The sequence below is a fragment of the Hyla sarda genome, chromosome 10, assembly GCF_029499605.1.
Source record: "Hyla sarda isolate aHylSar1 chromosome 10, aHylSar1.hap1, whole genome shotgun sequence".
Lineage (NCBI taxonomy): Eukaryota > Metazoa > Chordata > Amphibia > Anura > Hylidae > Hyla > Hyla sarda.
In genome coordinates this window covers 21,949,607-21,975,732 of record NC_079198.1, presented here as the reverse complement: position 1 = coordinate 21,975,732, position 26,126 = coordinate 21,949,607, and the positions used below count along the sequence as shown (strand labels likewise).

Here is a 26,126-nt window from a genome sequence, read left to right as displayed (position 1 = left end):
TGGGTCATCTTACCTGAACAGATGAGCTCAATGAGATCTTCTTCAGAACCTTCTTCTTATGTTCATTTACAATTCCATCAATTTTTCTCATGGGTGGAAGGTAGAGTTCATCTGGAAAGAGGAAGACACATTGGGGGTCATATTCATAACTCTTCACGTCAAAAGATTTTGCATTCTGCGCCAAAATTATAGCGCAAAAAAGGTTTACATCAGATATTCAAAGTGTTTTACATGAGAATTATCCAAGGTTTACACTACTAACACCAGTTTTGCAAAAGTGGGTGTGGCTATGTAAATTTAAATGTTTTACATTATATTTTCAAAAGGGGTGAGAGTCCATTTTACATCAAAAATTTCACACCAGCTAGTGTAGAAAGCACAGAAATGGTTGTAGTTTTAGTTTTTTTTGTTTTTTGGGGGAGAAAATGTGTTATTTAAATCAATTATTTTTCAATAATTGATTAAATAACACATTTTCCCCCCAAAAAACTAAAGAAACGAAAACAAAAAAACTACAACCATTTCTGTGATTTCTACACTAGCAAAAAGCTGGTGTGAAATCTTTGAAAACATGAAAACTGGCAAAAGGACTTCCTGTGGAGCATATAGCAGCTGATAAGTACTGGAAGGATAAAGATTTTTAAATAGAAGTAAAGTGCATAATTGAAATGAATTTTTTATTTTTTTTTCAAGGTCACTGCGCCTGAACTCACATTTAAGAACTAGAAATGTTTAATTTATACAGTTATCGCTTGTCTAGGCACCAGTAATCATGGAATATTACGTGAGATGTTTCCGCCAGAATGTTCCGGTATGTAAAATTTGGTGCTAAAATTGCTAATTTTGGCGCCAAACTCGCCAATTTTGGCAATAAAAAAATCCAATATGGAGGCAACAAAAAAATAAAATTTGTGTGCAAAAAAAATAAAAGTGGCATGAAAATTAACTCTCACATGTTTTCAAAGCAGCACAAGAGACCTTTGAAAATGTGAGGAGAAAAAAAAAAGTGTAATTAATATCGCTGTAAGAGAAATTACAGTCGTTTTTGAATATCTCCCCCAATCTGTCAGCGAAGCAGAGACACAGATCATACAGGCTTCTTAGACTAAGTTCACACTACGGAATTTCCGTCTGCAATTCCGCTTTGAAATTGAAGGCAGAAATTCCGCTTGCTAAAATGTATAGTGTAGTGAATGGGTTTCCGTTCATAAATTTACACTTCGGAATTTGTGAAGCGGAATTTGTAAACGGAAAATCTGCTTGGAAATTTCCGTCTGAAGAATGGCGTTGCTCATTCTTAAGGCGGAAATACTCGTGGAACACATTGTAGCCCATTGGAGACTGCAGTGTCCGCGCGGTCCTAGCGCCGACTGATTCAGTCAGCGCAGGCCGCACTCGGAATCTCCGGCCGGAACTTTTCTGCCCAGAGATTATGCAGTGTGAACCTAGCCTTACACTTCTCTCCTTGTATGGCCGGACCATTGTAAGAGATCTACTCACCACTAGTATCTTCCAGAGCCTGAATCATATCCGGATCTAACGCTGTGCTCACCAACATTTCTATGTAGCTTCGGTACATCTCCTTCATGGCTCTTGTGTTCAATACTCGGCCAACAGGAACACGCTCTGCAAAGAACATTAGCCAAGATTAATGGAAGCTAATAAATGCAATGTTATGTCATCTGTCCTTATAACACTTAAAGGGGTACTCCGCCCCTAGACATCTTATCCTCTATGTCTGCAGTGGGATCCCCGCGATCTCCCTGCTGCACCCAGCGTTCGTTTAGAGCGAACTTCGCTCCGTGCCGGATGAATGCCCATGCTGGGCGGAGGATCTTGACGTCATAGCCATGCCTGCATGTGATGTCATGGCCACACCCCCACAATGCAAGTCTATGGGAGGGGGCCTGATGGCTGTGACATCATGAGCGGGGCGTGATGTCTCGAGCCTCCACCCCGCTTCGGCAGTCATCCGCCATGGAGTGAAGTTCACTCTGTGAACCGGATGTCTGTGGTGCCGCAGCAGAGATCGTGGGGGGGCATCAGCGGCGGGACTCCCGCAATCAGACATCTTATCCGCTTTTCTTTGCATAGAGGATAAGATGTCTAGGGGTGGAGTAATCCCTAGACATCTGGTGCCAGAAAGTTAAACAGGTTTGTAAATTACTTCTATTAAAAAATCTTAATCCTTCCAGTACTTATCAGCTGCTTTTATGATCTGAATTTCAATTCTGTCTAACCACAGGGCTCTCTGCTGACACCTCTGTCCATGTCAGGAAATGTCCAGAGCAGGAGAGGTTTTCTATGGGGATTTTCGCCTGCTCTGGAAATGAACAGGGGTGCCAGCAGAGAGCACTGTGGTCAGACAGAAAGGAAATTCAAAAAGAATGGAACTTCCTGTGGATCATAAAAGCAGCTGACAAGTACTGGAAGGATTAAGATTTTTAAATAGAAGTAATTTACAAATCTGTTCAACTTTCTAGCACCAGTTGATTTAAAAAAAAATTTTTTTTTTTTACAGGGAAGTACCCCTTTAAGATGACGTGATCAATGTTAGGACAGAAAATATATCTATAGCTGTTGTGGGTGTATTACTGCTTAGGTGCCTGCAGGGGGAGCCATGTGCTATGAGAAAGTATCCTATTTAGCATAGGATAGTCCTAAAATCCTGCTGGTCAGTAAAGCATAAAGAGGGAGATTTATCAAAACCCGTCCAGAGGAAAAGTTGCTGAGTTGCCCATAGCAACCAATCAGATCGCTGCTTTCATTTTTTACAGGGCTTCTCAAAAATGAAAGAATCAATCTGATTGGTTGCTATGGGCAACTCAGCAACATTTCCTCTGGACAGGTTTTGATAAATCTCCCCCAAAGTATTAATTATATACAGTACAGTATTTAATCCAAGGCCCTTGCCTCAGAGGCAGTGGGGTTAAAAAATATACATGATCAGAAATATAAAATAAAATACTAATAACTAATTAACAATATTTATAAACAAGTTTTTGAGTTCATCTAGTCTCTGGGGTTGTTTATATTTAACCCCAGCTTGATTTTTTTAACCCCACTGCATCTGAGGCAAGGGCCCTGCTAAGATGATAGTGGATTAAAGGGGTACTCTGCCCCTAGACATCTTATACAAAGGATAGGGGATAAGATGTCTGATTGCGGGGGTCCCGCTGCTGGGGACCCTCGCGATCTCGGCTGCGGTACCCCAGACATCAGGAGCACGGAGCGTACTTCGCTCCGTGACGGATAACTGGCAATGCGGAACGGAGGCTCGTGATGTCACCGCCACGCCCCCTCAATGCAAGTCTATGGGAGGGGGCGTGACGGCAGTCACGCCCCCTCCCATAGACTTGCATTGAGGGGGCGTGGCGGTGACGTCCTGAGCAGGATGCGGCCGTGGAGTCACGACCCTACGGCGCTGCACCAGACACTCTAAGCGAACTCCGGTGCAGCAGCGGCAGGACCCCCACGATCAGACATCTTATCCCCTATCCTTTGGATAGGGGATAAGATGTCTAGGGCGGAGTACCCCTTTAAATACTGTATATAATACATATTTTATGTAAAAACAACCATATCAACTATTTTATCTTATCTTATTATATTTTTATCATTTATATGGAATCTCAATTAGAATATATATACCTAGTAGGTCTGTTTTCAATTTTTATTTTAATTATATATTATTTAGCACATAGGGTATCGTGCAACACAATTACCTCAGTATATATCAGTGGTTCTCAACCTTTTTTGCCTGAGTACCCCTTGACAGCCTATTCCCAAAAAATTGTACCCCCATATTAGAGACATTTTGTAATGATTATAGTTTTGTTCATATGCTTTACTTCCCTCTATAACAGGCCCCCTGTTCCTCTCCCTATCTCCCCAGTCCCCCGATTTACAGGTGACGTCTTCTCGAGTTGTTTACTTTTCTTCTCTATCTGGCCTAGACCGCCATTAAGATTTCTCCCATACAAGACTTCTCCACAGAACCAGCCAAACAAACATTGTAGGCTCCTTCCTGCAGTACAATACTCACCTATTTACAAACTCCCCATGTTTATTGTCACACACAGTAATAGTACCCGCTTTGCGTCTCCATAAAGTTGTTAGGTCCCCTCTGTGCCCCCAAATATAGTTGTAGGCCACCATACTGTCCCGCTTTGGTGCTCCACTGCTCCTCTGGTCTAGGGACCTATTGTTATGGCTCATAGCAGTAGGTCCCCTGTCTGCAGGGGCAGTGGAGCAACAAAGCTGATGGTAGTTACTGCCCACAGCAGCCCAGTGCCTTCGCTGTACCTTTGCTGTCCTTCTGCTCCGCTCCTCGGTGCAGTGACGTCACCTACCATTGCTTTCAATGTGATCCAGACCAGTAACCAGTGGCTCTGGCTGCCATTACTGATTTTTTTTCAAGTACCCCCTGGAGAACTGCTAAGTACCCATGGGGGTACTTGTACACCAGGTTGAGAACCACTGAATTACCGTATAATATGCCTATCACACTGACAGTCAGCCTATTAAAGGGGTACTCCGTTGCCCCAGCGTTTGGAACATTTTGTTCCGAACGCTTGGAGTGGGCATTCGTGACGTCACGAACCCCACCACCGGCACCCAGCATTCTAGACAAACGCCGAGTGCTGCACAGAGATCATGGGGGGTCCCAGCTGCGGGACCCCCGCGATCAGACATCTTATCACCTATCCAAAGGAATAAGATGTCTGGGGCGGAGTACCCCTTTAAAAGGAAAACTTTCAGTAAACCCCCCCACACTAGCCAGAGGTACTGGCTGGTAGTGCAGGGGATGCTGATCAATATGCTGCCTACCATGCCCGGATCTGCCCCGCCGTTTGCCCGTTATCTTCATTCTTCTGGATATGCAAATGAGCTGCTAACTGGCACAGGCGGGGTTACAAGGCTCCTTCCGGCACTCTGATGTCAGCGCCGCTCGTCTGCAGCGCTGCCCGGCTTATTCATCCCCTCCCTCCTCAGTGGAGTCCAGAGCGGGGAGGAACAGTCGGTGGGAGGGAATGAATATTCATAAGCCGGCCGAAGACGCCAGAGTGCCCGAAGGAGCCTTGTAACCCCACCCGTGCCAGTTAGCAGCTCATTTGCATATCCAAAAGAATGGTAGGCAGCATATTGATCAGCATCCCCCTCTGGTTAGTGCGGGGGAAGTTTACTGACAGTTATCATAGCAGTAAAGAGGCACTATCATTGTGGCATACTATTATGTCACTATACTACTGAGGAAAGTGATGTGAAACTGCCCCGTGTCCATGACGTCAAGACCCCCTGCAGTCCGCACCCTGCTTTCGGAACAAAAGGTTTTGAATGTTGGGGCAGTGGAGTACCCCTTTAAACTCATTAATGTAAATGATAAGCGCTGGATTGACATGCGTGTAAAGCCACCTTCTCTAGGTTCCGGTTAATGGTTTCTAATATACACTGTAAATCCCCTAACTAATAACTTACCTTCTTCACTCTGCTGGTCAGGGGAGGAGTCCGAATCGGAGGATGACGCCACCTCCTTCAGCCATTTTTTCCTCTTCTTCGGTGGTGGTTCAGCCTTGACTTTTGTGTGTTTCTGTTTAGGCTTTGGTGCAAGTTTAGGAGGCATTGGTTCTACTTTGTCTACTTTTTCTACTCTTATGTGTTTTTCAATCTTCTCGGCTCTGACAGGTTTCTCCACTCTGTCGTTCTTTGTCATTTTTTCAAGCTTTGGTGATTTTTCTATTCTTTCTAATTTGGGCATTTTTTCCGGCCTCTCAGACTTGTCCATTTTTGAGGGCCTGTCTGTCCTGGTAGATTTAGAAGATCTCTCAGCCCGGACAGGTTTATCATGCCTCTCAACCCTGGCTGTCTTCTCTGCTCTGTCTGACCTTGGCGATCTATCCGCTCTCTCAGTCTTGTTTGGTTTGTCTTGACGTTCCATCCTTGCTGTTCTGTCTGAGCGTTCTGTTTTTGCATGTTTGTCCATTTTTGGAGTCTTTTCCACTCTTTCGGTCCTTATTCCTTTCTCTCGTGTTACCCCTCCCTCAGATCTGTTAGGTACTTCACATTTTGCCGTTTGTTCCATTGGTTCTGGCTTAGCTTGTCTCTTTGACGGTTCATTTTGCTCTACTTTATTGGGTGCTACAGGTTTTTCAACCTTCTTTACCACTTCTTCTTTGTCTAGAGTCTCCAATGCCTCGTCTTTCACCGACTTTTCTGATGGCAAAGATAGCTTTCCAGGACATTCAGTCTTCTGTGTTTTCCGAGCCACCTCTACTTTTGGCTCTGGCTTTTGGTCGGCCTTCTCAGGCTTGACCACCGTTGTGTTTTTGTCTACTTTGACTGTAGCATCCACCTTCTCTTGTCTTACAGGAGTCATAGGCTTTACAACAGGTTCTACTTTGTCCTGTTTTGCTGTGGGAGAACTCTTTTCTGGTTTTACGCTACGTTCAGATTTTTCTTGTCTTCCAGCTGAGGAAACCTTTTCAGTCTTTGTAAGGCGTTCTGACTTTTCTACTCTACCACCTGTGGTTACCTTCTCAGGTTTTGGTTCCAACTTTTCTTGCCTTCCAGCAGAGGCAATCCTTTCAGGCTTAGGAGTAGGTTCTTGTTTTTCAGGTTTTGCCACATGAGGACTTTTTTCCATTTTTACAGCTGTGTCTGGTTTCTCCGATTTTGTCACTGGTTCCACTTTGTCAGGTATTAATGCAGGTTCAGTTTTTTCTGGTTTTAGGACTGGCTCCGTTTTCTCCGCCTTAACTGGTTCGGTTTTATCAGGCTTCGTGGTTGCTACGATTTTATCTTTCTTCAACGCTGTTTCAATTATGTCGCTACTCTCAGTGAGAGCTTCATTGTTATTCTGGACCAAGGGCTCTGGCTTTTCCACTGGATCAACTTTTTCTATTTTTTCAATTTCTACAGCAGCACCTTCATTTACCACATTGGTTGCAAGACTTTGCTGTTCTTGGTCTTCCCCTACATTTGCTTTTTCATAGTTGCGAACAGGTTCATGCTTTTCAATGCTCTCCTCTTCTTCAACATGGTCAGGCTTTTCCGGTCCCTCAGTCTTCTCTCCTGCCTCCATCTTTTCAGGTCTTTGCACAGGCTCCATTTTGACAAAGCGTTCTGGTTTATCGCACTTCTCCGGCTTGGTCACTGCCACCGGACTTTTAGCTCCAGGGGCTTTCGTTTGACTTTGCCTCCTATAAGAGATGAAGAAAGACGATAGCATTAGACACATGAAGCAAAAACTACATTGCCAGTTGAGGCCAACATATGACTCTACAATAATTGAACATGTGAGTTACCAAAAACTCTCCCTCAAAACTGACTGCACTTAGGGGTTATTCCATTATGTAGATTGGCTCACATGCAGTAAGCATAAGTTGTAGCCATAAAATAAATATAGTTATTGTGCATATAAAGGAGAACTCTGGCGAAAGGTAACTTTTCCCCTAACCAGCAGTTGGACCCCCCATGATCTCCGGGATGGGACCCGGCTCTCTCAGCAAGGAACGCGTGTCGTCTACTGGTAGACGGCACACCCTCTATTTATTTCTATGGGAGTGCCGATGATGTCTGAGTGCTGTACTTGGGTCTTTTTGGCACTCCCATAGAAATGAATAGAGAGCATGCCATTTGACCAACAGCCACCAATTGACCCCTCAAATACACACAAATTCTCGATTCAACCAAGTGTGTAAGTAAGTGTGAATATGCAGCTGCCAGTTGAAATTTAACATACCTGATCCTTTTTACCCAAACTTCACCATGTTAGTCTAATGTGTATGGGCACGTATGTATACAATAGATTTTACTGTCAGACCAACGAATGCTCAGCTGTCAGGTAATCTATAACCGAGAGGGATAATATGATGCATAGAGCTCAGCTGCCAAAATGAAGCAACCTGTGACCTTCTGATCAGTGTGGAGTCTCATACAGAGGACGCCCTACAAGGTCACCAGCCGAGCGCTCTCCGATCTTCACACAACACTATAAATCCAACCATATCATTTGCTTTCATCAGCTCTGCACTTGTCCTTCATCACTCTAGTCTATCTTTATTCTCGGAGAGTGCTCTTATTACTGAGCCAGGTCATCAGCGTCCTGTATGGAAATTAGAAGGCTTCTCATTTCTATATACTTGACTTGTCAGACTTATGCTAATTATGATGCTAAATATATACAAGAGAAAAGGAAGTACATTTATATTCTTTGAATTCTATGGTTTTATGTATCAGGACATAAAATATACATCTGGTCCTTAGGTCTTAGTTACAGAAAATACAACCTCAGATGAGCAACATCACCCAGCCAAAATGGAAAAGTCATGTGTGTGAAAAACTAAATGCATCCCATGAATCAATAGCTTGTAGAACCACCTATAGCAGCAACAACTTAAAGGGGGATAGGGGATAAGATGTCTGATCGCGGGGGCCCCCCGCAATCTCCCTGCTGCACCCGGCATTCATTTAGAGGGTTGGGTTCAGCTTTGGAGGCTCGTGACGCCACGGCCACGCCCCCTCAATGCAAGTCTATGGGAAGGGGCGTGACGCTGTCACGCCCCTTCCCATAGACTTGCATTGAGGGGGCGTGGCCGTGGCGTCACGAGCCTCCAAAGCTGAAACCAAGGCTCTAAACGAACGGCGGGTGCAGAAGGGAGATTGCGGGGGCCCCAGCATCCATAGACTTCCATTGAGGGGGCATGGCCGTGACATCACGAGCCTCCACCCCACATCGCCAGTCATCTGGCACGGAGTGAACTTCGTTCCATGCACCGGATGTCTGGAGTGCCGCAGCAGAGATCACAGGGGTCCCCCCCCCACAATCAGACATCTTATCCCCTGTCCTTTGGATAGGGGATAAGATGTCTAGGGGCGGAGTACCCCTTTACAGTAGTTTTCAGTAGGACTATCAGTCTCTTACATGGTTCTGGAGGAATTCTGGCCCTCTCTTTAGGGTGTTGCTTTGGTTCATTGAGGTTTGTAGGCATTGGTTCATGCAGTCCTCTTAAAGGGGTACTCTGCCCCTCGACATCTTATCCCCTATCCAAAGGATAGGGGATAAGATGTCAGATCGCCGGGGTCCCGCTGCTGGGGACCCGGGGATCGCTGCTGCAGCACCTCGCTATCATTCGCTCTGCACGTAATGACGGGCAATACAGGGGCCGGAGCATCGTTACGTCACGGCTCCGCCCCTCGTGATGTCACGGCCCGCCCCCGTCAATACTAGTCTATGGGAGGGGGCGTGGTGGTCGTCACGCCCCCTGCCATAGACTTGCATTAAGGGGACGGGCCGTGATGTCATGAGGGGCGGAGCCATGATGTCACGCTGCTCCGGCCCCTGTATCACCTGTCATTACGCACAAAGCGAACTCGCTCTGTGCAGTAATGATGGCGGGGTGCCGCAGCGGCGATCCCCGGGGTCCCCAGCAGCGAGACCCCGGCGATCTGACATCTTATCCCCTATCCTTTGGATAGGGGATAAGATGCCAGGGGAGGAGTACCCCTTTAAGGTCCCACCACATTATTTCAATTGAGTTGAGGACTGGACAGGATTCTAACTACAACACCTTGCTTTTTTAGCCATTATGTCACAGATTTGCTGTTGTGCGTGAGATCATTTTACTATTGGATGATCCAGTTTTGGCGAAGCTATTGGATAAAGGACCTCACATTTGGCTCTAGAATGCCTTGGTATAGAAAATAGTTCATGTTTGACTCAATGACTGTAAGGTGCACCAGTACTGAAGCTGAAAAACCAGCCCAAATGATCCCCCTCTACCTCTCTGCTTGATATTTGGTATGAAGTGTTTGTGCTGATATGTAGCGGTCAATGTTGTTCATTATGGCCAAACATCTCCACCTTAGTTTTGTCTGTCCAAAGGACATTGGGCGAGACATGCTAAGGTTTGTTAAAATTTTTTACTTTTATGTCCTAATATGTAAAACCTTAGATTTCAAAAAAGCTGTACAGTACTTCCTTTTTGTCATGACAGCAGAAAACTCAAGACTTGACTCCTAGAAATATGAAACACGTTACCTCATGGTCTGGAGAGGACGATGCCAGGGCTTCCTAGAGCATACTCTCACGTAGTCCTTTTTGTTGATATTTTCAAGGAACTTGACGTACAGTCGCTGGTAGCGGTTTTTGGCATCACCAAAGTATCCCAAATACTAAATGGAAAAAACAGAAAAGAAACATTAGTATTTCAATAGACATACAAAAAAAAAAAATGTTAGATCAGTGTTCCCCAAACTGTGTCACTCCAGCTGTTGCAAAGCTACAACTCCCATTATGCCCTGACAGTGGAAGAGAGTATGTCACCAACCGGTTGGCTTTTTAGATAATTATTCCTGATCCTATGTTCAAAACTTGGGCCATACCATATCTTTAAAAAGTGACTGCCATCAAACCATATTTTCTAAACTAACTCAGATTATATTCTTTTCACTACTCCTAACACCCCTCCTGTCCTTCAAAAAAAAAATTCCGAGCTTTGAAAAGCTGTGTATCATACCTTTCCCCTTGCTCACATTGTGTGAGCTCCCGGCAGGAGAAAGTGGGCGTTCCCCAGCAGGCGCGACATTACTGAAGCCTATGAGAGCTGTGCCTCGCCATGTCCCGCACACACTTCCTGAGTTTGGTCTCCTGCCAGGCCGGGAGGAGACCAAACTAACTGTTTGACTTGCGCAGGGAACAATACAGAGCCACCTAGTGGCCATTTTTTCAATCACTGAGAATGTTGAGAATTTTAACAGCAAGTAAATAGCAAAGTGTCTTATGATTACATAAGGAACGATCTATCAAGGTTTAGTTTGATGACAGGTACTCTGCCTGCCCTGATGGTGTGCTTTGGTATGATCATTATTTGAGGGTACTGAATTAGGAAATGAACATATGTAGAAGGGGACATAAAATAAAACAACTTGTATACATCTTATTCACCTGGCAGTATTTTTTTTTTTTTTTTTTTTTTGCAGTTTTCTATTATTTGCGTCCGGCTCTATTTCCCGGATATTCTGGTGACCATGATTCATGATAGTCAACAGGGCGCATAGGACCCTTTACTATTTTTAAAATGGTCTATGGACTTGCATTGCATGTCACAGGGTAACTTACGTTGCTGGTGGCACAAAACTGGCGTTGTCCATCTTTGATTTCAGGAGTGAATTTTTGCAATAAAGCTTTTTGTACCCGCCAGATCGGAGGTGGCTCCCGTCCTGTCTGCAATGCAAGCTGCGGATGCAGAAACATAACTATGAATACACAGTTTGGGAATTTACTGAAACGAGTTACAAGAACAGTAAGTAAATAAGCAAAATTATCTTTATCCAAGTATCATGCATAAAAACGCATCCCCTACCACAGGATAGGGAATACATTTTAGATACATAGGGGATCATTTTTTCGATCTCCTGCAGGGCCCCCTGCTCTCTCTGGGAACGGAACGTCACGACCCCCACACGAAGTAACGACTGACACGCCCCCTCCTTATATCTCTATGAGAGAGCCGAAAATAGCTGAACGGCTTTCCCATAGAGATATATGGAGGGGATGTTTCGGCTGCCGCTTAGAGCGGGGTCGGCACACCTCTTTACAGAGAAGAGCATATGCAGGAGATCGCGGGGGTCCCAGCAGTCGGACCCCTCGCAATCCTAACTTATCCCCGATCCTGCAGATAGGAGATAAGATTGTACGCGAGACTTATTTCCTTTAAAGGAGACAATACATATAGATTTCCTTTAATTGAATAAGTTCCTGAATGAGGCTATGTTCACACGACCGAAAATGTGCGAAATGTCCGCAGGAAAACACGGGCAGACATTCTGCACATTAACTTACTAGGACCACTCGGAAATGCGCCGTCTGCAATGCATTTCTGAGCAGAATCCGCAGAAAGATTGAATAGGTTCAATGGGGGGAGATTTATCAAATCTGTCAATAGAGGAAAATTCGACCAGTTGCCCATAGCAACCAATCAGCTTGCTTGTTTTATTTTTTAAAAGACCTCTAAAAAACTAAAATGAAAGCAGCAATTTGATTGGTTGCTTTGGGCAACTGGTCAACTAGGTTTTGATAAATCTCCCCCAATAGTCTTAGGAGGGAATTTAGCTTTAGTTTTACCATTTTAGTGGTGTCGATTTGTCGCACCATTTGTTGCCGTTTAGAGACTTTTCATTGCGACTTTTGCTTTAGAAGAATTTTTCTAAAATTGAATAACCATGCCATGGTCTGGTTAACTTTTTGCAGTGGTCATGAATCTATCATGTGCAATTTGTCACACAATTTGTCGCAAAGCCCGGAATTTGCTTGTAAAAAGTTGCACATTTTGGCGCAACGGGTTATAAAGTTGCAGAACAAGAACCAAACAAAAGTGGTGTATAGAGATGAGCGAATTTACAGTAAATTTGATTCGTCACGAACTTCTCGGCTCGGCAGTTGATGACTTTTCCTGCATAAATGTGTTCAGCCTTCAGGTGCTCTGGTGGGCTGGAAAAGGTGAATACAGTCCTAGGAAAGAGTCTCCTAGGACTGTATCCACCTTTTCCAGCCCACCGGAGCACCTGAAGGCTGAACTAATTAATGCAGGAAAAGTCATCAACTGCAGAGCCGAGAAGTTCCTGATGAATCGAATTTACTGTAAGTTCGCTCATCTCTAGTGGTGTACTGAAGAGTCATTTCAAAACAATGAGTAGCCATGCAACTATTTAATACATTTGGCACACGTACACATTACCATCTCACAAATTAAAGGTATAGAAAAAAATCGTTCACCTACACCACCCTTGATAAATTCCCCCCCCCCCCCCGAGACATTTTCTTGCAAAATCTGACATGATTATTTGCAATAAACTTTATTATTAGGTTAGACGAACAGGTTTCCACTATAGTTGACAAGTGTTCACATACAAACTGAGCAAAAAATAATAAAAAACAACGTTTGTTTAAAGGGGTACTCCCGTGGAAAACTTTTTTTTTTTTTTTTTTTTTTTTTTTTTTTAAATCAACTGGTGCCAGAAAGTTAAACAGATTTGTTAATCACTTCTATTAAAAAATCTTAATCCTTCCAGTACTTTTTAGGGGCTGTATACTAAAGAGAAATCCAAAAAAGAAATGCATTTCCTCTGATGTCATGACCACAGTGCTCTCTGCTGACCTCTGCTGTCCATTTTAGAAACTGTCCAGAGGAGGAAAAAATCCCCATAGCAAACATATGCTGCTCTGGACAGTTCCTAAAATGGACAGCAGAGGTCAGCAGAGAGCACTGTGGTCAGGACATCAGAGGAAATGCATTTCTTTTTTGGATTTCTCTTTAGTATACAGACCCTAAAAAGTACTGGAAGGATTAAGATTTTTTTAATAGAAGTGATTTACAAATCTGTTTAACTTTCTGGCACAAGTTGATTTAAAAAAAAAAAAAAAAGTTTTCCACGGGAGTACCTCTTTAATAAAAAAAAAATACATCTCAATGAGGCTGCTGAAGGAAATGTCATCTGCAGCAGATAGGGTTGCCACCTGGCCGGTATTTTACTGGCAAAGCTGGTATTTTGGCCACCCAGCCGGTATTTTTATATAAAAAATACTGGCAATGCAATGGCCGGTATTTATCCAACCAATCCTCCAACTCCCAGAATGTTGCAGAAAACTTATACCAGTATTTCCCAACCAGAGCGCTTCCAGCTGTTGCAAAACTACAAACACCAGCATGCCCGGACAGCCAACGGCTGTCCGGGCATGCTGGGAGTTGTAATTTTGCAACAGCTGGAGGCACCTCTGGTTGGGAAACACTGACCTATACTATATAGTCCAACATGCCGGGAGTTGTAGTTTTCGTTTGGGGCAGCTGCTGAGCCACAGGCTGTATTAGGGCGTGCTGGGAGTTGTAGTTAGTAACTAACTGCAACTCCCGAATTTTATTTAAAAAAAGCAATCAAAAAGTCACATCGAAACAAAATGGTACTGTCAAAAACTACAGATCGGGACACAAAAAAATTAGCCCTCATACAGGCCCATATAGTCTAGAAATAAAAAAGTTATAGGGGTCATAATAGGACAAAATTTTCCCTGCATATGTGTACTCTGTGATGTCACGCATATATAATGAATTATGCAAATTAGCATGGCCGGTATTTTTTTTTGTAAGAAAGGTGGCAACCCTATCTGCAGACACTGAAGCTTCAGTAGAGTCCTTCGATGACCATTCACACAGTGATGTCACAGTTCAGCAGGTTATTAGCCCCAGGGTGTGACACTTAGGTACGGAATTCCCGCGGTGTGAACTTAACATTAGTATGAATGGGTCTCCGCGAGACCCGTTCACACTGCGGAATTCAGCGAGCGGAGATTCCGCAGTGTGAAAGCACCCTTAGAACTAACTCATACTTTGTCTGGCAGAGAAAGAAGAGGAGTGTGGAGGGAAGCAAGGTCCAGCCCAGGGGCAAGATGGAAATGCACCAAGGAACCCCTTTATCAACATGATAAAGATTATTCATTTAAAGGTACTGGGTATCTATATCGGGTCTGACCCTGAAAATGTGGGAGGTGGAAGTGGAGAAAATTAAAAACATGGAGACATTTTTTGCAAAGTCAGTTAAATCACTGGCCCAATAGGGGAAAATTTGGAGTTTCTGGACAATTAAAAAAAAAAATGTATCTCCTCGTGTTGAAGGGGGACGGGGGGGTGGGTTCTTGGTAATGTTTTAGGATTCATTTTTTTTTTGTATATTAACAATTGTACGTTAGACTGATTTACAATATTGTAGAACTGTTAAGTCTGAATTCAAAAATAGATTTACAATATTGTATAATTGTTAAGTCTGAATTCAAAAATAAAAATGTGTAAAAAGAAAAAAAATATGATAAAGAATTCTTCATGCACCTGGATAGACTTAAAGATTAAATTTACTTAACCCGTACATGTTTTAAAACCATATTTTATGTTGGTAAATACAACTAAAACTTTATATTAGGGTGATAAGTTTACCTTAAGTGCCTGAATGTCCTCCACACGAATAACAAACTCATCTCGCTCTCGGAAGATGCCCTCACCACTACTCTCAACATCTTCATCATCAGTCTCTCCACATATAGCAGCAGTCTCCTGCTTTTTGGCCAGGTGTAGAGGTCTAGAATCTTCGGGTTCTTCCTGCTCAGGAGACGACTGGGCGGGAGGTTCTTCAGGAGGTGGAGGAACTGGAACCTCTTGAGGAGATGGTGGAGAAATTGCAACTGGTGGCTCTGGCTGTGATGAAGGTTCAGAAGGCACAGGACTTGCCACTTTCTCCTCTACCACGGAAGGTGCTTAAGGGAAAAAGAACATACTCTGGTATCACATGATAATAACTGATGCTAAAATGTTCATGTACAAGGTCTGATAGTGACATACTGGTAACTGTATGAAGACCAAAAGGTCATGGTCTGCATTGTTATGCATCTCCCCAAATATAGTACTCAGACTAGAGGAAGGGGTTTTTATTAGAGAATTTCTTTTAAAAAAACTTTGGAATGTTCCACTTTTAGCCAAGGTATCCCCTGCCTTAGTTCAATTAAGGTTCTCCTATTTGAGCAATCCCTACTTACTGGAGGAGTCCCTTAAATTTAAGCAGATACAAGTCACGCCCCCTAGATGCGGACGTCACACCCCCTCCCATAGACCTGCACTGAGGGGGCATGGCCGTGAAGTCATGAGCGGGGCATAACCATGACGTCACGAGCCTCCACCCCACATTGCCAGTCATCCGGCATGGAGCAAAGTTTGCTCCATGCATCGGATGTCTGGGGTGCCGCAGCAGAGATCGCGGGGGGAAACCTGGCAGTAAGTGTTCAATATCCCTCAAGCGCCACTATAGAGGGGGTACACTACTAAGTGTTACATAGGGCCTATTCACATTAATGTGTTGTCTGTGTAACCTGCAACAGGACAAGTCCTCCAGAGTAAGAGATGGTCTTTGTAACCACTCTATCCTCCGACCAAGCAATGAAGATGCTCAATGGGAAAGCTCCTCTCTATTAACTCAGAATTTCCTAAAAGGGTTTATGATAAGGAGTTTTCTAAACTTGACAACTGCTTTAGAAGAAGTAGCAACTACAGTGGATTAACTTACCTGTGTTTTCTGTCTCTTTGCGGTCCGTAGGATCATAGAGAGCAGAGATGGCTGAAGAGATACTCTTTTGCAGATCTTGGTTTTTGCTTACAGAATCCTCCTCATCTGAGGAGAAGGAAGGCAAGGTCTCCAAATTCCGCTTCAATTCATCATCCAACCTCTTGCAAGGGCTGGTACAGCTCATGACCAAACTATCACTCTCTGCTGAGTCTAGAGACCCAGAAAGCATTTGAGAAGCCATGCCAAACGAACCCTGTGAAGCCTGCTGGGCAGACGGTGGCCGATTCTTTGAGGGGCTGGTGTTGGCTGTGGGCAGCTGCTGCCTCTTTCCTGACTTTAAGAAATCCAAAAAGGAGGCCATGAAGCCTGATTTTATTTCTGGTTGCTTTTCTTCTACCTCTTTGATCTTCTGTTTGATCTTCTCCCGTGTCTGGCTGTTGTCCAAAGCATTCTCCTGGGGAGGAGGAAGCATCTCAGCTTGATCCATCTGCATTGTATCGTTCCCTTTTGGCACTTGTAGTTTGATCTGCCCAAAGAGATATAAAGGCACACCGTGAGCTTAGGAACCTTTGGGAAATTGATCAACCTATTAACCAGCTGCTACTCGTATTTACAAAAAATAAGAAAAGAAAACGAGAAAAATAAAACATACATGTCTACTAAAATGTTTTAGATACAACAGAAGAAACAATGTTGTGTTGGCCATCTACTGTTGGCTAATGTTTACTAATTTGTGATTTTTCCATTTATAGTTTGTGGAAGAACAATCCACATACCTTTAGTGGTTTCAGTGGCTCCATTGGCATACTTTCCCTTCCTTCATCTGTTATTCTCCTGCCTCTCCCTCTACCTCTTCCTCGAGACCTTCTAATACCATCATGCCCTAAAACATGAGGTTCTACCAGTGGTCTGATCCTCGGTCTTCCTCTAGGCCTTGGGGGTCCCTCTCTTTTAGGTTTTGTAGGTTTCCGGCCTCGTCGTTTTGGCCCATCCATACTTGGTGGGCAAAAGTCTATATCACCCATAGGGCTGATGTTAGGCCTAGAACGACAACTAGAGATGAGATCAGGGAGAAGGTCAGGCAGTCTACGACTGTTTAATCGGATATCTGCAGGAACATCCTCCTTGTCTTCATCATCTTCAAACTCGTATTCCTGGGCATAGTTTTTCTTGGGAGGTTGAAAAGAGGGTTCTCTCTTCTTCAGTAAATGGAAAGATGATGTCTTAAGGAGTTTCTTGGGTTTGGAAGAGCAGAATATGGGTGAGGTTAGGCCAGGTTTTACTTCAGATGACTGCTGGCCATGACTTGATTGAATAAGTCCTAGTTGCTCTGTGTTGACAGTAGAGGGCAACTCGTGCTTTACAGATACAGAGTCCAGACCTAGATGAACATTTTGCTGATTGTCATTACTTTCAGAGGTGCAATATCCTGAATAGCCTTGGCTGGACTGCATCATCTCATAGCTATTTTTCATAGCATCATTTCTGTCCATGCTTTGAGAGCCATCATCACCACCACAGCTTGACTTTGGGAACTCATCGTTTCCACAGGGTGGTGGACAGAACATATCTTCCATGCCAGGGAAAAAACTTCGCTCTTCATCTTGCAAAAGGGAATCAGGAAAGCAGATAGAAGTCAAAGGAACAAACCGCTGCTTTGATCCTTGAGGACTAGGGCTATCAAACTGATCCTTAGGCTCCATCTGAGCTTGAGGCACCTGCTGGGAGGACTCTGGATCTAAACGCAAGGGGTCTCCTGCATCAGACATGAGGTGTTGCTGACCCTGCACAGGTCCACTCTGGCCCAAGTGCGTCTCTAGGTTCAAGTCAGGCTCCAAAAAGTCCTGAATTTCTTGAGGACGGGATAACGCCTGCATTCCATCATTTTGAGGCAGTCCTTCCATGCCTTCAGACTGAAGTGATGCCTGCATCCTCTCAGGCTGCATCTCTGCTTGCATGCGCTCAGACTGAAGTTGCGCCTGGAGCTGAGGGGATTGCTGGTCTGTCTGCATCTGGTGGGAATCCATCAGCTGTGCCTCTATCGACTGGGAACGAGAGTGTACTTCCATGGACTGTGAGCGGACATGAGCCTGCATTTGTTGTGACTGTAAATGCGCCTCCAGAGCCTGTGACTGCAGCTGCATCTGTAGCTGTGGAGATTGTGCTTCAGCTTGGATCCTTTGTGGCTCCAAAAGGTGTACATCCATAGGTGTCTGTACTTTTCTCTGGTGTGCTTGCAGCTGACTCTGGGTGTGAGTGAGGACAGACTGCAAGAGTTGTGACTGTTGAGTCGTCGGCTGGTGGGTAAGAGAAAGCGGCAGATCAGGAGAGTTATCCATCATCATTGGAGTGCCTTGCTGGCTCTGGAGCATGTTGTGAGTCTCCATTGACTGACTCTCAGCCACCATCCTATGGGCCTGTGATGCATGCTCCGGTGTCTTTTGCATGTATGAATGCGCCGAATTCAAGTCTTTATTAGAGGTGTCCATGTGTGGTAGGTGATCTACTGACTTTTTGATGTCCTGAGTGAAGGAATCCATGGGACCGGTCTGGTGACTATAATGAACTACCGACGTTCCCAGAGATTCTGGAGTTGACCTGGTGTTCGCATATTCCTTATGTCGATCTGTTTTTTTCTTGTCTTTTAAACTCTGAAGAGATAATTCTAAGCCTTGGTTGTCCAAGTTTGAGTTAGTCCTTATAACACTTTGCAGATGATATCTCTCCTCTGATTTGCTCATCTCATAGCCCATGGATTTACTAGATCTTTCCTCACATTCCACAAGACTTTCAGAGGAGACTCGAGGGGGACTCTGTGACTGTAATAGATGCTGAATGAGAAAGTCTTCATCGTCTGTCCTCTCTGTAGAGAGAAGATCTGAATCAGATTTGGGTTTGCTGTAGGAGGGTGTTCTTTCTAGGCTGGACTGGGAATTTTGATAACTTTGCGAGTGGGAAGCCTGCATGAATGACGGTGAAAGCACTGACGTCAAATATTTCTGAGACTGTCCGGGAGAAGCGACACTTTGAGAACGACTAGATGAAGGGGACTGCAGAGGCCGAATGATTTGAGAAGGACTGGAATCAGATAAATTCTGTGCATGACTGACTGAAGAATACCCATGGCTAGACATGGCTGGGGAATGTCCAGTACTGTAGCTTAGAGAAGGACTAGCAGTAGGTAAACCTTGTGAATGAGCAGGGACATAGCTAGGAGCCTGGCTGGCAGACACATGAGACTCTGTTTGGACACTGTAACTTGGAATCTGGCCCACAGATGACAACCCTTGCAAATGCTCCGGGGAGTAGGTCTGATTCTGGCTCACACATGTCTGCAAGCCTTGAGATTGGCTGCTTGTATAGCTTTGTGATTTGCTCCCGCTGGTCAGATCTTGGGCCTGGCTAGATGTAAAGCCTTGTGACTGAGTAACAGCTGAAAGGTTCTGTGACTGGGTAACAGCATAGTTTTGTGACTGGGACATAGAAAGAAGATTCTGTGGCTGTCCAGGGGAGTACGCCTGAGACTGGCTAGAAATAACAGAGCTGGGCTTTGGAGTGGATGAGGAGTAGTTGTGTGTCTGTCCTGTGGATGCAATGCTTTGGCACTTTGGAGTGGCAGTAGATCGTTGAGTCTGCCTAGAAGCTGAATAGCTTTTGGACTTGTTGGAAGAGGAAGATGTTGAATAACCCGGGGACTGAATTATTGGTCTGTAGCTTTGGGACTGCTCTTGACGCGCTTGTGAGTTTTTCTGCTGTGATCCCTCGCTGCTGACAGGAGACTGGTCACCCAGCGGACTGCAGGACAAGCTGGAACGATGTTGCATTTGCTGGTAACTACCTCCACAGCTTAGATAGTGCTGCAAAGAGTGGGCAGCAGCTGCTGCAGAGGGTAGCTGGGACTGGGCGCTGGAGGGCCGCTGGTAGTGCTTAATAACGCTGTCTTGCCGAGGCATCGCTCTTTCAATTGAAGAGGCTGGAGAGCTTGAAAACACAGAAGCGTTGTAGAGCTGGGATGTTTGTTCAGAAGGGCCAAGGGAGGAGGAGAGAAGGTTGAACTGTGATGGAAGGTGTCGTGATGCCGACTCTTGGGCACTGCGATAGGCTGAGCTCTGAGATGGTAGTCCAGTGCCTAATACAGTGCTGCCAAGTCGGTCGAAACTGAGGGAAGATGGAACTGAAGACTGGGATGACTTTATATGGAGAAGTGGATCATGAGGAGAAAGGAGTCCATTTGAAGTGGGGCTGAATGTGGCATCTTGAAGCGTTAGTGAAGATGTTACTGGAAAGCTTCTACCACTGAATGATGCTGGATGCTGGTAAGCAGAAAGGGCAGATGATGAAGGAAATGTACCGGCTCCAGATATAAAAAGTTCTGCTGGGGCAGGGGTGTGCATGGCTGTAAAACAAGAAAAAACAAACATAAGTACACAATGAACAACCATCTCTTTCATCATATACAAATATAGTACTTTGCAGTAACTCATTTAATCTAACCTTCTTCCTTCTATACACATGGGGGGGGGGGGGGTATATAGGGGAACACTTGGGGTAGGGTTAGGCTCCAAACTCATTCCAGCTAAACATTTATTCAATGGGTTAACACAGGCAATATTGCTTTTCTGTTAACCATTACAGAATCAGGAGGTAATTGGGTTAGATTATAAGGTTATATTACTAACCCTATGTGTCATGAATACCGTAGGGCAGTGGTTGCCAACCAGTGGACCTCCAGATGTTGCAAAACTACAATTCCCAGCATGCCCGGACAGCCAACGGCTGTCCGAGCATGCTGGGAGTTGTAGTTTTGCCAAATCTGGAGGTCCGCAAGTTGAAGACCACTGACGTAGGGAGAGGGCTGTTGTGTCTTCAGACCCCTCTATGCATTGGAGAAAAGATAGCAAATCCTGAAAATGTTGGCGGGCCTAGCCAACCACCCAATGTCTTATGGTAGAATTACAACTCTTATCTGTCAAGTAAAAGAAGATGCAGCCGGTTCTTTTGTTTAGGGGATCTTCTCAGACTTTTGTTAAAGGGGTACTCTCCATCACATAAAATGATATATCTAGACTATGCCATCAATCTATGATTGGTGGGGGTCCAACCTCTGGGACCACCACTGATTATGACAATGAAGAGGCCGCTGTCCTGATAAAGTGCTGCATCTCCTTCACTGTTTTTCAAGCCCACAGGAGTCCCCCAGCCACACAGCTTTGCAGGGAACTACAGCAAGTCCCCCTTTCAAGTTAATTTGCCCCCCTGCAGCTTACATGACATGTGCAGAAGAACAAAAACTTAAAGGGGTAGTCCGGTGGAAAACATTTTTTTTTTAAGGTCTTTATAAGTCAACTGGTGCCAGAAAGTTAAACAGATTTGTGAATTACTTCTATTAAAAAATCTTAATCCTTCCTGTACTTTTTAGCAGCTGTATGCTACAGAGGAAATTCTGTTCTTTTTTAATTTATTTGTCGTCTTATCCATAGCGTTCTCTGCTGACACCTGATGCCCGTATCAGGAACTGTCCAGAGCAGGAGAAAATTCCCGTAGCAAACCTATGCTGCTCTGGACAGTTCCTGACACGGACAGAGGTGTCAGCAGAGAGCGCTGTGGACAAGACAAAAGAGAAATTCAAAAAGAATAGAATTTCCTCTGTAGCATGCAGCTGCTAATAAGTACTGAAAGGATTAAGATTTTTAAATAGAAGTCATTTACAAATCTGTTTAACTTTCTGGCACCAATTTAAAAAAAAAAAAAAAAGTTTTCCACCGGAGTACCCCTTTAAAGCAGGTAAGCATTACCTATAGGTACAGACCCACTTTAAAGGGGTATTCCAGGCAAAAACTTTTTTTTATATATCAACTGGCTCCGGAAAGTTAAACAGATTTGTAAATTACTTCTATTAAAAAATCTTAATCCTTCCAATAGTTATTAGCTTCTGAAGTTGAGTTGCTGCTTTCTGTCTAACTGCTTTCTGATGACTCACATCCCGGGAGCTTTCCAGCTCCTATGGGGATATTCTCCCATCATGCACAGCTCCCGGGGCGTGACATCATCATTGAGCAGTTAGACAGAAAACTTCAGAAGCTAATAACTTATGGAAGGATTAAGATTTTTTAATAGAAGTAATTTACAAATCTGTTTAACTTTCCGGAGCCAGTTGATATGTATAAAAAAAAGTTTTTGCCTGGAATACCCCTTTAACTATTCGTACTCAATTTAAACAGAAAGAAAGTGGTTTCTTGATCAAAACCATAAACTAGACACATAAGGTACTCCTGCAGTGTTTACCTGTCTGCCATGAAGGTGTGCGGAACTGAGAGAGAAGGGAGGAAGCAGAGGGTCCAGGCTGAGGTCCGCGAGACTCAAGAGCAGAGATGAGATTCATCACTGAAGCGTCTGGGGTGGCACTACTGGCATGATGGAGGCCAGTCTCAAACAACCCCGACAGTCCTGTAAAGAGAATAGAATTATAAAAAATAAAAAAATGATTATGACTTCAAATCTAATAAATATATGAACTCTAAAAAACATAAATAATATTAAAACATCAGATCAGTCCTAAGCCAGCAATAGGGGAAAATACTGCTCCACTAAGGCCTTGTTCACACTGCAGACATTCAGCCGAATGTCCACTTGCTGGGGGCACCACCGATGCCATCGCCATTAAGGGGGATATCCACTCTGCCAATGCAAAAATGTCAGTGTTGTGAACCGGGCCTTTAGCTTATCCTATCAAGCTGAAATGGTCCGATATTCAATCTGTGAGTCTCCTGCTAAAATACAACGCAAAAGAAATGCTACAAACAGTTTAGAGAGTTTACCTTTCTGTGGGCTCCGTATCATCAAGAACACTGAACATACAAATATTTCATTACTTTAAAGGGGCACTCCACTGGAATACATTTTTTTCTAAATCAACTGGTGCCAGAAAGTTAAACAGATTTGTAAATTACTTCTATTTAAAAAATCTTAATCCCTCCAGTACTTATCAGCTGCTGTTATGCTCCACAGGAAGTACTTTTCTTTTTGAATTTCCTTTCTGCCGGACCACAGTACTCTATGCAGACACCTCTGTCCATTTTAGGAACTGTCCAGAGTAGAAGCAAATTCCCATAGAAAACCTCTACTGCTCTGGACAGTTCCTAAAATGGACAGAGGTGTCTGCAGAGAGCACTGTGGTCAGGCAGAAAGGAAATAAAAAAAAGAACAGAACTTCCTGTGGATCATACAGCAGCTGATTAGTACTAGAAGGATTAATATGTTTTAATATATGTAATTTACAAATCTGTTTAACTTTCTGGCATCAGTTGATAAAAAAAAAAATTCCAGTGGAGTACCCCTTTAATTGAAAAAAATTAATAAATAAAATAAATTCTAGTCTCACATACAAAAGTCTTCTCTATAAATCCCAGGAGAGCGGCCAAGTCCCACTCCACCCCATCACACAGTGCCTATAAAAAAAACTGGCTGCAGCAGGAGCCTCCCCCCTTTGTCTTGTATACATAAAGACCCAGGGATTTAGGACTCAAACCGCTCAGTCATTCCTATCGACAGGAGACTAACCCATGTTTTCTCTACTGCAGAGGGACAAATAGTGGGGGCAACATATGACTACTGTATCCAAACACTGGCCTTAGCGACGATGCTTGCGTGTATGGCACATGACCAGTGAGGCCATGATTGGCTGCAGCACTCACGTGGATCTACGTGACAGCATGCAGAAAAAATAAACACCAGCAGGAACAACCAGAGTACTGGCGCTGGATCTGACATGTGAGTAATGGTTTGTTTGTTATCTTATAACATTTATTGTACTCTCAGACAACCCTTTTGACTCCTAGGTGAACCTTACCTGCTGGGTGGTGGTTGGTGGCATAGCCCTGCAGGGGGTGAGGTGTTGCATACGCCTGTCTGTGCAAAATATCCGTCTCGGGGTGGGAGCCTCTTGAGCTTCCGTAGACCAAGCTAACAATGAGAACGAGAGAGTTGACACATTAGTATGGCTGCCTTCAAAAATGTCTTGTTCTTTTTTGATTGTACAACAGTCATGAATAATATTTGCAAAACCTTTTGACTTCAGTTTAACTAGAAAAATAAAATGTCTATGACACAAGCGACTGCGCTTAGTGCGCGGATGAGACAGCAGAAGATGACGGCGCCCACGTGTTAAGTCATTGACATGTATTATAAATTATAACCGGCTTGCGGTCTTCAGTTGCAACTGTTGGAAAATAAAATAAAAAAAATAAATAAATAATACTGATTATTTACATTAGCAAAACCACAAACCCACATCTGAGTCAGCACCAAAAGGTAGAGGAGGGGCCTGGTGGTTCGGCGCAGCACAGTGATCGGCTTCTACATAACAACCTAACCGTACACGAACATCACATTGCATGTGAAAATCAAGATTCTATCAGATCAGACTATCAGATCAAATAAGGTGCATGTTAACGCTAGATAGCAATATAATAGAGGTACTAATGCATAAAGTACAAAATAACAATCCTACCAAAAACACAACTCAAACCATGAGTGGTGCCAGACCATACCCACCAACCCCCAACGTCCATTTCGCTTGCCGAGAGCTTCATCAGGGGGCGTGGTGCGTTCATGTATAAACTCAATGGGTGATCTTGTAATGCAAGGTTGTGAAGAGTCCTCCAGAGCATTTAAGGTAGCTATTTGCAGTGGCAAATAGAGGAAAAAACCCTTACCATCAATGACATCCATATACTCAATACACATGTGCTAATAGGACAAGCCCTTTAAAGGGTACCTTGCATCAAAAAAACTTTTGATATATTATAGAGTAATGTTTGCAGAATAACTTTCCAATAGCATGTTATTAAAAAAAAAAATGCATTTTCCACTTTGAAAAATGACCACTAGGGGTCTCCCTACCAGTCCTGGCCGCAAGCTTTTTTTTTTTATTTATTTATTTTTTTAATAGATTTCTGACTCATGCTGGAGTCCTAAATCTCAGACTGCAGCCGGGACACAGACAAGCTCAGCACTGCTCCACTGCTTAAATGGAAGTTAATGTATCCCCCACCTCAAAGTGAGGGACCCCCATCTATGATGTACATATATCCTAGTGGGCAGGGGTTACCTTCCTGAGACAAATACTTTAATTTGTTATCAATGAGAGCAACCCTTTAGGTCATTGTTTCCAACCAGGGTTGCCTCCAGCTGTTTCAAAACTGCAACTCCCAGCATGCCCAGACAGACTTTGGCTGGCCGGGCATGCTGGGAGCTGTAGTTCTGCAACAGTTGGATGCGCCCTGGTTGGGAAACACTGCTAAAGGGTTATGTTACCAAATATTCTGGATTACCAGATGGTCGCATGTTCATCCGTTAACAACAAAAACAAAAATTGACAAATTTTTTTTTAACCATAATCAGCTATAAATAAGGTGGCATTTTTTCTTCTGTGTGTGAACACTGGCAAAACATTTAATTTTATAAATTTCATCTTTCCAAACCGCGCAGCCAGTTACCGTATGGCAGATTGTGGCATCTTGTGATAAAACCCTGGGGTTTTTCCTACTTTTCCTTTTTTTATTTTATTTTTTTGCTGAGATGCAGTTTTAAAGGGGAACGCTGACACAAAAGTACTTGGATAGGGGATCAGTACTTATGTACAGGCGTTCCTCTTTAACTATTCCAAACCCACATTGTGGGGAAACACCCTTTTTTGCAATTGGGCGCTGCAAACAAATTCCAGATAGTCTTATTTTCTGCATCACTAGGTGCTGGATAAAAGGAATTCCTCTGCATTAGTGTTTTATACCATTCTAGCGCTATTTCGAAAGAAAACAGAAGGAAAAAAAAAATATGCCACCAGCCCTTCAAATCCATACTGGCAGAACATGACCAAGTGTCAAATGACTAAGTAGAAAGGAAATTTGCTACATTACGATGCTGTAATTACACAGTATTACATGCTATTAATGCATGGTGACAGGATATGTCATGGGTTTTAAAAGGAATTTTCGCATTAAAATACCTTTAGGGTACATTCA

General features: G+C 43.8%; 1 protein-coding gene across 2 annotated transcripts in view; it reads right to left on the bottom strand.

Annotated features, from left to right (window-relative positions):
• Positions 1-26,126, bottom strand: part of PRR12 (proline rich 12) — a 100,975-nt gene that overhangs the window by 10,690 nt on the left and 64,159 nt on the right. For both annotated transcript variants that reach the window (XM_056543825.1, XM_056543824.1), the window contains exons 2-11: positions 23,954-24,066; positions 22,390-22,551; positions 16,881-20,500; positions 16,105-16,630; positions 14,985-15,301; positions 11,120-11,236; positions 10,040-10,173; positions 5,479-7,199; positions 1,501-1,626; positions 14-111 (exon numbers count right to left, since the gene is read on the bottom strand). In XM_056543825.1, coding sequence (XP_056399800.1) covers positions 14-111; positions 1,501-1,626; positions 5,479-7,199; positions 10,040-10,173; positions 11,120-11,236; positions 14,985-15,301; positions 16,105-16,630; positions 16,881-20,500; positions 22,390-22,486 — 6,756 coding nt within the window. In that variant the 5' untranslated portion in view covers positions 22,487-22,551; positions 23,954-24,066. The remainder of the gene's footprint in view (positions 1-13; positions 112-1,500; positions 1,627-5,478; positions 7,200-10,039; positions 10,174-11,119; positions 11,237-14,984; positions 15,302-16,104; positions 16,631-16,880; positions 20,501-22,389; positions 22,552-23,953; positions 24,067-26,126) is intronic.